Source organism: Mytilus trossulus, chromosome 1 (genome assembly GCF_036588685.1).
Source record: "Mytilus trossulus isolate FHL-02 chromosome 1, PNRI_Mtr1.1.1.hap1, whole genome shotgun sequence".
NCBI classification, from domain to species: domain Eukaryota; kingdom Metazoa; phylum Mollusca; class Bivalvia; order Mytilida; family Mytilidae; genus Mytilus; species Mytilus trossulus.
In genome coordinates this window covers 104086410-104098374 of record NC_086373.1, presented here as the reverse complement: position 1 = coordinate 104098374, position 11965 = coordinate 104086410, and the positions used below count along the sequence as shown (strand labels likewise).

The 11965-nt window shown below is 32.3% G+C and overlaps 1 protein-coding gene across 4 annotated transcripts in view; it reads left to right on the top strand.

Moving 5' to 3' along the window:
* Nucleotides 1-84: 84 nt before the first annotated feature.
* Nucleotides 85-11965, top strand: part of LOC134695124 (structural maintenance of chromosomes protein 6-like) — a 31908-nt gene continuing 20027 nt past the window's right edge. For 2 of the 4 annotated variants that reach the window (XM_063556316.1, XM_063556321.1), the window contains exons 1-11: nucleotides 121-219; nucleotides 3782-3941; nucleotides 4640-4754; nucleotides 5124-5229; nucleotides 6086-6222; nucleotides 6835-6977; nucleotides 7672-7773; nucleotides 9083-9220; nucleotides 9603-9683; nucleotides 10139-10285; nucleotides 11552-11640. In XM_063556316.1, the coding sequence (XP_063412386.1) occupies nucleotides 182-219; nucleotides 3782-3941; nucleotides 4640-4754; nucleotides 5124-5229; nucleotides 6086-6222; nucleotides 6835-6977; nucleotides 7672-7773; nucleotides 9083-9220; nucleotides 9603-9683; nucleotides 10139-10285; nucleotides 11552-11640 (1256 nt within the window). In that variant the 5' untranslated portion in view covers nucleotides 121-181. Of the gene's footprint in view, nucleotides 220-3781; nucleotides 3942-4639; nucleotides 4755-5123; nucleotides 5230-6085; nucleotides 6223-6834; nucleotides 6978-7078; nucleotides 7130-7671; nucleotides 7774-9082; nucleotides 9221-9602; nucleotides 9684-10138; nucleotides 10286-11551; nucleotides 11641-11965 lie in introns of those variants that run through there. The other 2 variants (XM_063556329.1, XM_063556339.1) reach the window with 2 other exon arrangements.

Genomic DNA, 11965 nt, shown 5'->3' with positions numbered 1-11965 from the left:
CTCGACTGTGCTACATAAAAGTTTAAGAATGAAATTCAAACATTGGATTACAAACACGATAACCTTAAGTGAGCCCCTTTGAATATTTAAATCAGGGTGAAATGTGTGTTTGAGAAAAGTCATGATATTTTTAAACGTTCAGCAGACGAAGATTTCCCGCTATTTTTAGAAGTCAACAGAGATGGAGATGTCTGATGATGAAGTGTATGACAATATAGAGTATTTATGTACACAGTTATACTTTAGGGCTCTGTTTTTATATAATTTTTAATTAAATCCAAATTGAGAGAATATAATATGTGCAGCTATATGTTCATATCCATTATGGTTATAAAATTTTGCATGTCGTACTTGCTCAACTTTTTGTCTCAAGTTACATATATCCACACTACGTCTACAGTCATAGGTCCATACCTGCCAACTTTTGAAAATGCCCATGGGGGTTTTACCGCGCGACAACAATTTCAAAGGTTACAATTATTTGCGACTATTATTTTGCGCGTGCTGTTTTGTAGTCTAGAAAAAGTGTCATATTTGTAAGATGAGCTTACATGCCTTTTTCTTAAGTTTATTTGCATGATTCAAGTTAATATATCAGCAGAAAATATGAACATGTAGCTGTAAGACCAGGAATTATTTTCATGTGTAAGGATACTAAATTGTTGTTGACTTTTCCAATTAAAAATTATACACAAAGAAGGACCTTTATCAGGTTAGGAACAACACCTAGGGATCCCCCCTCAATCTTAGGACATTAAAAACACACATTCATATTATTTGAAGAAACTTTTCCCAAAGAACAATACATCTTATGATCTATCTGGTACTATATGGTCAACACATGTCCAAGAATTTTGATATGTTCATGGCCTTATATCTTCTTTATTATTCAAAATAATAGGACTCTTCATTTAGAAAAGCTGTTCCAAATATAATGTCAGAATTTCCCATTTAAATTAATAAATCTACATTTTTCGATTTTATTTTTTACAAGAGTGATCCCTTGACTAAGGGTAGTCCCTCATTTAAAGGATTCCTCATGTTGATGGAAAATTGGGGGGGGGGGGGGGGGTCCATGTGAAAAATAATGAATAGTACATTATACTTTAAATGATTGAATACATAAATAAAATTATGTTACAGCAAGTGTACATGTAATGTCAATAAATTAGTGAATAAACTACTATTTATTATCTTCATGGTAGTACTGCATCATTGAAGTTTGTCAATCAGCCATGCTTTTATTCTTATTCTGTGTAAGAACCTCCTTGCAATTGAAAAATCATTTGCCATGTTCACGTTTTTACTAACAGGGAATACAACAAAAGTTCAATATCTAGCATGTTAAAATAATCTTGAGAGAAAACGTTTTTGATTGGCTGATTAATTTGATCATGAGAAACACACAATTTGATTGGCTGAACACGAATTCCTCCATTGGACACAGTTCAAAATCGGGAACAACAATATTTTTCGTGTAGATTTTCATCAAATCGTGTTTTAGAGGGTTTTTAAGGAACACGATCGTGCAATCGTGACAAAGGGTCAAAATCGTGAAGTACACGCCTAAATCGTGAAAGTTGGCAGGTATGTAGGTCAGGGGCACAAAGTAACACAGTTTTCCAGTTAGGATTTCAAAAGGGCAGGAAGCCAATCATGAAAAGGGCAATTAAACACGATGATTGATATTTCAAACAGGGCATGCCAAACATAGTCTTCAACTAGCAGTCTTGAGCGGGTTGGGTCATTTTAAGCACAGGAATCGGAAGTTCTATCAATAAAATTCTGTAAATAATAAAGTTGACTATCAATAGAGCTTCTCGATAAGCTCTTTTGACATATTGACAGTAGATTTTATTGATAGAACTTCCGATTCCTGTGCTTTTAGCTTTTAACTAGATGAAAAATTATTAACATTATTTTAGGTAACAGTATAACAGGGACCAAGGAAATATATTACTAGCTCAGTCTTCCCTAGAAAATTTTTGATGCATGGTGGGTCTTTTAAAGGTTAAGTTGCAATGCAGAGCGCAGTGGCATTTTGAAGAATTATTATGTTTTCATTAGTTAAATGAATAATTTGTGCATGTCAGTTAAAAATACTACACTTAAAACAGCGATACATTCAGGAACAATACTGAACATTTTCTCTAGGGGCCAACCTGGGTCCAAAACTTTTTTCCAAGGCCCACTTGATATTCTTAGGCCCTAGGGTAATTTTACTGCAGGTACTTATTAAAAGTCTTTAGTGTTCTCATTAACCCTTTCATCGATTGCTGCCCGGACAGAAGCTACTCTGAGACGATGGCTTCCCTGGCTACTATTACTCAAGTGGGAGATCTTCATGATAAATGTCAATAAAAATTTGTTTATAATTATTTGTGTATTTATTACATTCACTAACACCATGCTCACATTTTTGTTCATGTTTTGACAATGTTTTCTTCATTAAATATTCAAATTTTCAAATTTTAGGCATTATCTAGATGAAATTCTCAAAATTCGGCTCTTTCACCCCAGATTGTAATTTTTTAACTCAAAACGGCAAGATTTCCAAAAAAATATATGAGGCTGTAAAAATTCCTCACTCTGGTCGATGTCCATTCCAAGTGTTTTGTACATAAAACGATATTTTATGTCAAAAAAGTATACTAGTTTGGCTTCAACTCTTCCATATTCTTTCAAAAAAAATGTTCCCTCATTTTAATTTCTCGTAAATTCTGTAAATTTCCTTTGATTTTGACACGGTTTTCAACAAACGGAACCGCCATGTTTACACTTTCATCCAGGTTATTTATCAAAGAAAGATAACTCATGTTTGCACTGTTTGAGCGGGAAATATAAAAGAGGTATTCCGATCCCAGTAAAGCGGGACTCATCGTCAGCTGTCTGAAGCGTGAATCCCAGTAAACCGGGACCCTTCGGCGAAAGGGTTAAGGCAATAAAGTATGTTTGAAATGCCTAATATATGTAGTTTGTTTCTGATTATAATAGAATTTAATACACCCCATTGAGTTTTCCAGAATTACAAATTTAAATCCCCCCCCTTCCTCCCCAATATAAGACAGAGATTTTGATGGTGCACTTTGAATTTGATAAAGACAGAGAAGATCAAAATGTTTTCATTACCACATGTACTTTTTAAGCAACGGAAAATTACAACAGGGACCCTTTCAACGCTCTATTTTTAGAACGAAAGGACATTTCCAATTTTCAATATTGCAAAAATAGATTGACGTGACGACTAGGTAAATAACACTAATGATAGCAACCAAAAGTCTTAAGAACTCATGGTTTTGACAAATTATTGGGTTTGTCTTTGCATGAATTGGGTTTTAGAACGCTGCAACATGGGCAATTGCATTGGGTTTTCCATTATTTTCATTGCATGATCACTCAAAGACGCACTTTATCTGGAGCTCTGTGATTTGTCGATACTACTCTTCAAATCTTTCCAATTAGTTATTTTAATCATTTTGCTTGTCTGAAGTATTTGTCGAAAATATACAATTCACTTCTAAAAAATATTATTCCTGAATGGGGCAGATTTCAAAAATATGTATTATATGAATAATATGTGTAGTTGTTGCATCACAGCACAGATGTTGCTCTTGTGTTACTTTTATTTGGACTTTTTCTTCTATAGAATTAATATTATATCAATGAATAGATAAAAATACTGATGTGAGTGACTTGAATTACACACAGAAGTTAGAATATTATAGGTTACATGCATTCTCAGATATTCAAATAATCATGTAAAACTATTATTTCTCTGTAGACTGTATGATAAGAAATCCAAAGGGAAAGCTAGTAAGAGAAAAAATAATGAAGACTCTGGCCCAAGTAAAAAAAGAACCAAAGACAGAAAGGTGGAGGATAACAGTGATGATGATGATGACTTCAATCTAACTCAACAAGCTGATTTTGATGTTCAGACAGTAAGTTTTATTCAGCAGATATATATTTATTAAGTCAAGTCAAAATCAAAGAAAAACAGGATTGGATTATGATATATATGACAATTCATGGTACTTGCATCATCACAGTGCTCTACATTTTTCAAATCAAGTTCAAAAATAAAAAATAAAATGAAAGGCATGTGTTTTGACCAAAAAATGTGGAAGGGCCAGATGAAAAGTCGAGACAACGATGTTAATCTCATTAAACATTTGTAAATATTGAAATCTTAAACAAAAAGTTAAAATTTGAGTTTAAAGTTAGGCCAAATAAGACCTTATTGCACCCTGTTGTTTGTTTTTATATTTAGATAAGTTTTATAAAAACTTCATGGATTAAAAAAAATCATCAATCTAGTAGATTAGACGGTTGGTTTTCCCGTTTAAAAGGTTTTACACTATTAATTTTGGGGCCCTTTATAGCTTGTTGTTCGGTGTGATCCAAGGCTCCGTGTTGAAGGCCGTACTTTAACCTATAATGGTTTACTTTTTAAATTGTTATTTGGATGGAGAGTTGTCTCATTGGCACTCACACCACATCTTCCTATATCTATTGATATGATGAAATCTAAGAATATGTGAATAGTTCTTCTTTTGTGGTCAATTATGACATGTGGACTTTATGCAGTTTGTCTAGATAATCTTTAACAAATTACTGTGACACATTTTTTTCATTTTAGAGAGAAGCTGACATAGGAATTATAGAACGGATCTCTATGAAAAATTTTATGTGCCATAGTAGATTGGATGTTCGATTAGGACCTCATGTAAACTTTGTAGTAGGCAGAAATGGGAGTAAGTGATATTATTATTGTATTCAGGTGTTGTTGTTTTGACCACATCATTGTAACATGATTAATTAAAAGGCCAGCATCCATTGGTTTTGAGAACTGGAAACATTGAGTGAATGGGTTAACAAAAATTCTGGTAACATTGTTTTTAACATATATCTGATTTGAATGTTCAGGACCACATGTCTTTATCTGTGAAACTAATGTAGGCAGAAAAATGACAAATGTAGAGTTAAAAGCCTTCCCATTTATAAATGTACATTTTGAATTTTAAAATATGTTTTCCAATACTATTATAAAGATTATGTTATTAAAGTTATGAGGTTAAATTTGTTTTTTTTATGAAGATTTTTTTGTTACATTTATCTTTAAGGTGGCAAAAGTGCAATAGTAACAGCTCTAGTGGTAGGATTGGGTGGAAAAGCTTCAGTAACCAGTAGAGGAACAACAATTAAAAGTTTCATTAAAAATGGAAAACAGTATGTATAGTTTAATATTATTGAAAAAAATCATCAACAAATATTTATATTGCATTTGACTTGGCATTATCTGGAAGTGGTACAGACCTGAGAAAAGGTCCACATATTCTTTTCTCAACATGAAACATAATTCTAAAATAGCATGGAATTACATGAAACTCTTTTTTTTTTAACAAGCATTGAATGTTTAGCTTGTGGTTTGAAGTCTGTTTATACCTGTTTGGGTTGAGAAATTTGAAGATGATATATAAAACAATTGAAGCTTTTTTTTTAAGGAATTCTCTGAATCATGACTTTCCACAGTCCACACGAACCTTATCCATGGATAAACATTGTTTTCAAAGTGGCTTCTCTTTTTTAATCAGACAAGGAGGAGTGGTGAGACTTACAGATGTGTGCCTAACCCTCACAACTGTGACATCTACAATACTGCTTGTCCTCACATCTTATTTACTTTCAATGAAATGTGAATTATTTTTTGGTCTTTTCCATTATTAAACCTGGATATAATTATGATGTATCCCGTTGTCTTCACTCAGAGCTTAATATAATCAATCGTTTACATACAGGTAGGTTGTAGATTAAAAATATTAGATAAAAGGCGCATGACTTAGTATTGTACAAAATAAGTATTTTATGAACTAGGTGTGGTACACAACATATACTTTGTATTTACTTTCATATATACACCATTTGGTATAATTACTTTTTACCATACCTAGTTATGCATTAAATAAAAGTGTTGCTCAAATTGATTTTTTTTGGTTTTCCATTAAAAATACATAGGCTTTCGTTATTAGAGACTATGTGGAAGTTTGTCAATGTCTTTGAAATAGTAGTTATTGTTTAATTTTAGAACTGCTGAATTGGAGATTCATCTACGGAACAGAGGAGCTGATGCATATAAACCTGCTGAATATGGCAATACAATTATTGTGGAGAGAAAATTTACAAAAGATGGAGGAAGTGGTTATAAAATCAAGTCCAAAGATGGTAAGATTTATTGAGTCTAAATCTCCAAGGCTGTGGTCTGGTGAATAAATCTCCTGAAAAGCATGCAAAATAAAGGCATCAGTAGTATACCTTTGTTCAAAACTCATAAATCCATGGACAAAAAACAAAATCAGGGTAACAAACTAAAACTGAGGGAAACGCATTAAATATAAGAAGAGATCAACGACATAACACTAAAATGTAACACACACAGAAACGGACCAAGCATCAGACAAAATCCCACAAGAATAACAAATATAACATCAAAAACAAATACATGAATTTGGGATAGACAAGTGTTCTTCTTCAGATGTGGTAAAATAGAATGTTTCCAAGAACAATAAAAAGAACCTGCCATAATAACTTAAATTCTCTATCGTTAGCTGCACCTAAATATGATTTCTCATTTCAATTCAAAATATCAGATTGCTTAATGTTGCTAGGTTATTATAGTATTATTAGTATTAAGAAGTGAACATGTTCAAATTGTTTCAAAGTTACTTTATGATATAAAGAACCCAAAAAGGATTCTACTTTTTAATGTTCTTTGATCTGTAAAAAAGACTCTTCATTGATACGCTTTATATGAAAATGGCCATTTGTGTTTTTCAGGTAAAATAATATCCTCTAAAAGAGAAGATTTGAATTGTATATTGGACCAGTTCAACATACAAGTAGATAATCCTGTGTCAATTTTAAATCAGGATACAAGTCGTCACTTCCTCAATTCAAAGAGTCCTCATGATAAGTATAAGGTATGGACAATTCGAAGAGTCCTCATGATAAGTATAAGGTATGGACAAATCAAAGAGTCCTCATGATAAGTATAAGGTATGGACAAATCAAAGAGTCCTCATGATAAGTATAAGGTATGGACAAATCAAAGAGTCCTCATGATAAGTATAAGGTATGGACAAATTATTGAAAGATTGACAGGTATTACCAAATATTATTGTTCATTTGATGTAACGGTAATCAGCTTAATCAACAAATAAAAAATATAAGCAGTATTTTAAATTATGACAGAGATGCATTTTTTATTGCAAACAGGAATATGTATCCTCAAAGTCGTGTATTAAATAAAAGGAGAGACTATTTGAGCTATTTTTGTTTGTCACAATTTGTGCTTTGTCAGCAGCATGAGAGCTCTGAATTGTAACATTAGCAATTTTCAGATCTATATGACACCAACCTCATGAGCACAAGTATTTAACAGTGGTGGATCCAGATATGTTCATAAGAGGGGGCCCACTGACTGACATAAGAGGGGGCTCGATCCAGTCACGCTTCAGTGATTCCCTATATAAGCAACGTCAAGACCCCCCCCCCTAAATCCGCCTCTCTTTAACCTTTTATTTGAAAAAAAATGAGGCTAAATAATCGTAACTTATTTAACAATATTTGTAGTTAATTCACTTGAATGTAACTTTTGAACTTTTTTACTGACAGTTTTTCCTAAAGGCCACACAGCTAGAACAAATGAAGGCTGATTACCAGACAGCTGATCAACATCGAGAGGTTACTAAAGAGGTCATTGAGAAAAAGGAACAGGTAACACAAGCATCATAAAGAAATGTTCATATCTTGTTAAAACTTTTCAGCTTTTGTCTAAGAATCATTTAAATGCTATTTAAAGGAAGGCCATGTCCTACAGGATTATTTTGTGAAGATAAGTCAAATGCAATGCTTTTCTAATGGGACAAGTTAACTGTATTGCTTTTCATAGAATAAACTATAAAAAAAAATCATTTGAAGTTTCCTTCAAATTATTTGTGATTCTGTAGATATAAGAAGATGTCCTATGAGTGCCAATGAGACAACTCTCCATCCATGTCACCATTTATTAAAGTATACCAGATTATAGGTCAGATCATGAAGCCTTGGCTCACACCAAACAGCAAGCTATAAAGGGCTCCAAAAATAACTAGTGTAACTAACTGTTTGTTCTAGTTGGAAGCTACAAAGTGATTAACTGATGAAGCTGAAATATGGTTTCTAAAATTTACAATTGCCAGTGACAAAAATTATTAAGATTAGTAAAAAATTTAGAGATATTATTGCAACTATAGGTTAACACAATAGATCTTATTTTTCCAGGGGGTAGGGTTCAGGGTTTGGGGAGAGAAATGTATTGTTTCTCAAAGAAGACTTAGTATTGCAAGTCATATAGATTTTTCTTGTTGTAGGACATGTTGTATCGATTTTCTTTTTTATGCCCCACCTACGATAGAAGAGGGGCATTATATTTTCTGGTCTGTGCGTCCGTTCATCCGTCTGTTCGTTCTTCTGTCTGTCCCGCTGCAGGTTAAAGTTTTTGGTCGAGGTAGTTTTTGATGAAGCTGAAGTCCAATCAACTTGAAACTTAGTACACATGGTCCTTATGATATGATCTTTCTAATTTTAAAGCCAAATTAAACTTTTGACCCCAACTTCACGGTCCACTGAACATAGAAAATGGAAGTGCGAGTTTCAGGTTAAAGTTTTTGGTCAAGGTAGCTTTTGATGAAGCTGAAGTCCAATCAACTTGAAACTTAGTACACATGGTCCCTATGATATGATCTTTCTAATTTTAATGCCTTATTATATTTTTTACCTATTTCACAGTCCATTGAACATGGAAAATGATAGTGCAAGTGGGGCATCCGTGTACTTTGGACACATAATTGTTTATCAAAAGAATATTTGAGATAAATGGATATATATTTTTGTTAGACAACTTAATAAATTTCTATGTCCCTGTCAAACAAGTTACATTAATTGCATAAGGGTAGAAATGATGATGATGTCATGTCTATACAAAAGCCTATGAGTTGATATTACTTAGTAGCTGCTAATAAAAATTGACATATATTTATTGTAGATGCTTCCGAAACTTGAAAAAGAAGTATTAGATTGGGAACAGAAGTTTAAATCTTTGACTGCAATAGATGACTTAAAGAAGAAAATTGATAGATTGAAAGAAGACATGGCTTGGGCTTTTGTTAGTGAAAAAGAGAAGGTAATAACTAAAGGAAGATTTGTCAATGAATAATTTTGTTGAACATTTGATCCATTTTAAGTTGTAACTACCACAGTATTTTAAGAAAAGGATAAATCCAAAAGTTTATAACTATTGAACACTTTTATGCCCCATTTATGGGCACATTCTTGTTTGAAATACATTTATGAAATGTCTTAGAAAGTCTATCAACTTTCACAATATTAAACCATTACGCTTAGTCAACATTTTTATTATCAACCTAGATTTAATAGTTTACTGAACATGAAACATTTTTGGTTTCAGCCAGGTTGACCTGACCTTATGTTCACTACAAATGGAAATTTTATAAAACTTATATATACATTAAAATTTGAACAGTATCAAATGTAATGCATTTTAGGGATTACAACCTTTGGTTAGAGAGCATGATTCAGAGAAAGCTAGAATGCCAAGATTTGAACAGAAAGTGGAAGAAGCAAAGGTTATACTGATTTTTTTTATTACTTGCAATAATTTGGTATTCCAAAAGATTTGAACATGTATAAACTTAGTTATAGGATTTACTGCTATTAAATCTTTCAAATACAATTGACCAAAGAGATATACAAAAGAGGATGTGAATGGGGTACCCTATTTGACAGAAAATGGTTAGATATTGCTGGTCTTGCTACAGGTTTTTAAAGTATTTGGTCAAGGTAGATTTTGATGAAGTTTTACGTCCTATCAACTTCAAACTTAGTACACATGTCCTTTCTGATATTATCTTTCTAATTTTTATGCCAAATTAGAGTTTTTAACCCAATTTCACTGTCTACTGAAAATAGAAAATGATAGTATGATTGGGGCATCTGTGTACTATGGACACATTTTTATTAAACTAATATTTTAAAAGCAGTGATAGTGTGTTACAGTAATTAGGTTTTACTTTTTTTTTAGGATAATGTTAACAAATTTGTTAATCAACAAAAAAGTATTCAAGAGCAATTAAAGGCTGCAAGTGAAGATGTTCTACTACTACGACCAAAATATGAAGAATTAAAAGAAGTTCTTGGACAAAAGAAAAAGTTTGCCAGAAATGCATTGGTAAATTAATACACTGAGCTCATTCCTAAATAGTTGGCAGCTTTGCAAGATAACTCCCACCTTAGTGTCTTCTTGATTCAAACACTAGAACATTCTTTGTCTATAATGTTGACAACCAAAAGTAATTTTCGCATAAAATAATACCATTTCATTGTTAAGTGGCCACTTTCCATTAGATACTGTGAAAGTACTTTTATTCGTGGGGTACCAATTTTCGTGGTTTTCGTGGATGACTTTATCCACGAATTTAAGTGTCCAACGAAATAAATCAACCGTTGTCCAAATCAAGACATGGAAAGATCCCCATGTAGGTTTGACTGCTGATCAATATAATATAGAGATTTTATTTTGAATAACATCGAATCTGAAATACTTTAATAGCAGTCACAGAACTACAGCCGCATGCAGGATTATACCCATTTAATCTTTAATAACCTAAACTGTACAACTTTTGATCTTTTAATTCCCATAAAAATATATTTTTTCGATGAAAATCAGATTTCCGGTATTGATATGTCAGTATGATAAAGTGTTCATTTTATATCGTCATAGTTCTCGAACATATGGGAAATAAAAAATGTCATGCTAGGCTTGATTATAATAAGAATTATTTGACAATTCAAGATCGTTTATAGCATTTGTTTATGATACTGATTTCTGTAGGTGACATGTTAATGGCCAAATTAACACCTTTGATGGCCCTTAATCTGTTGATCACTTTATCTTGGGTTAATTAGTGTTGTCACTACGATTTACACGGGTCAATGTTTACTTTGCAATTTCCTTCAATCCAGACTATTTGTAACCTTCGTTTCTATAGGCTTTAATTTTTCAATTTTTTTTTTAGAAAACTTAAATCCACGAATTTAAAAACCCACGAACATGTAAATATTGCTGAAACCACGAAAATTGATACCCACGAATTAAAGTACTTTCACAGTACCCTAATTTTTTTCTACAGAGCCATTTGACTGACTTCTTATTAGATGCCTCCTAAATTTTATATTCATTCTAACACAACAACTCCAGTATGCTCAAAAGGGCATTATTGAGCTTTGAGCACAGCTGCTGGTTATGAATTAAGATGAAACAATTAAGCTGTAGTAGAAGACAGATAATTCCACTTATCTCATTTTTTTCATATAAGGTAAAAGCCTTTCTAGCAAATCGGACCTTTAGTTATTTTATTTTATTTGGACTGAGTAATGATAATTTGTGTTAAATATCATTTGCAAACTATAATTTAGTATATTTTGTTAAATTCAGGATGATTTTAAAAGAGTAGAAAACACATTGAAAAAGAATCAGAGAGAGAAAAGTGCCTTGGAGGCTAGGATTAAAGAATTACAGAAAAGGTAATCCACTAGTCATATATACTGTAAAAAGGTTGTACCATTGGTTGACCTAGACTTAAAGTCCAGTATGATGTTTTTGTCACTTTTATCATCCTACTTACAAATGATAATGGACCTTCTCTTATACACCTTTGTTTTATTTGTTGACTTATGATTAGCAAGATGAAGATCTATGATGAACCATCACATTGTTTTTGAATGGATTTCTGAATGGAGTTGACTGAAAGCATACTAATTTCAGAGCAAACACAGGTTGGCTCTAATATAGTAATGATGTGTGTCTTGGTATCTAGGTAGATTTTACGTCTTCCTCTTGACTAATCTT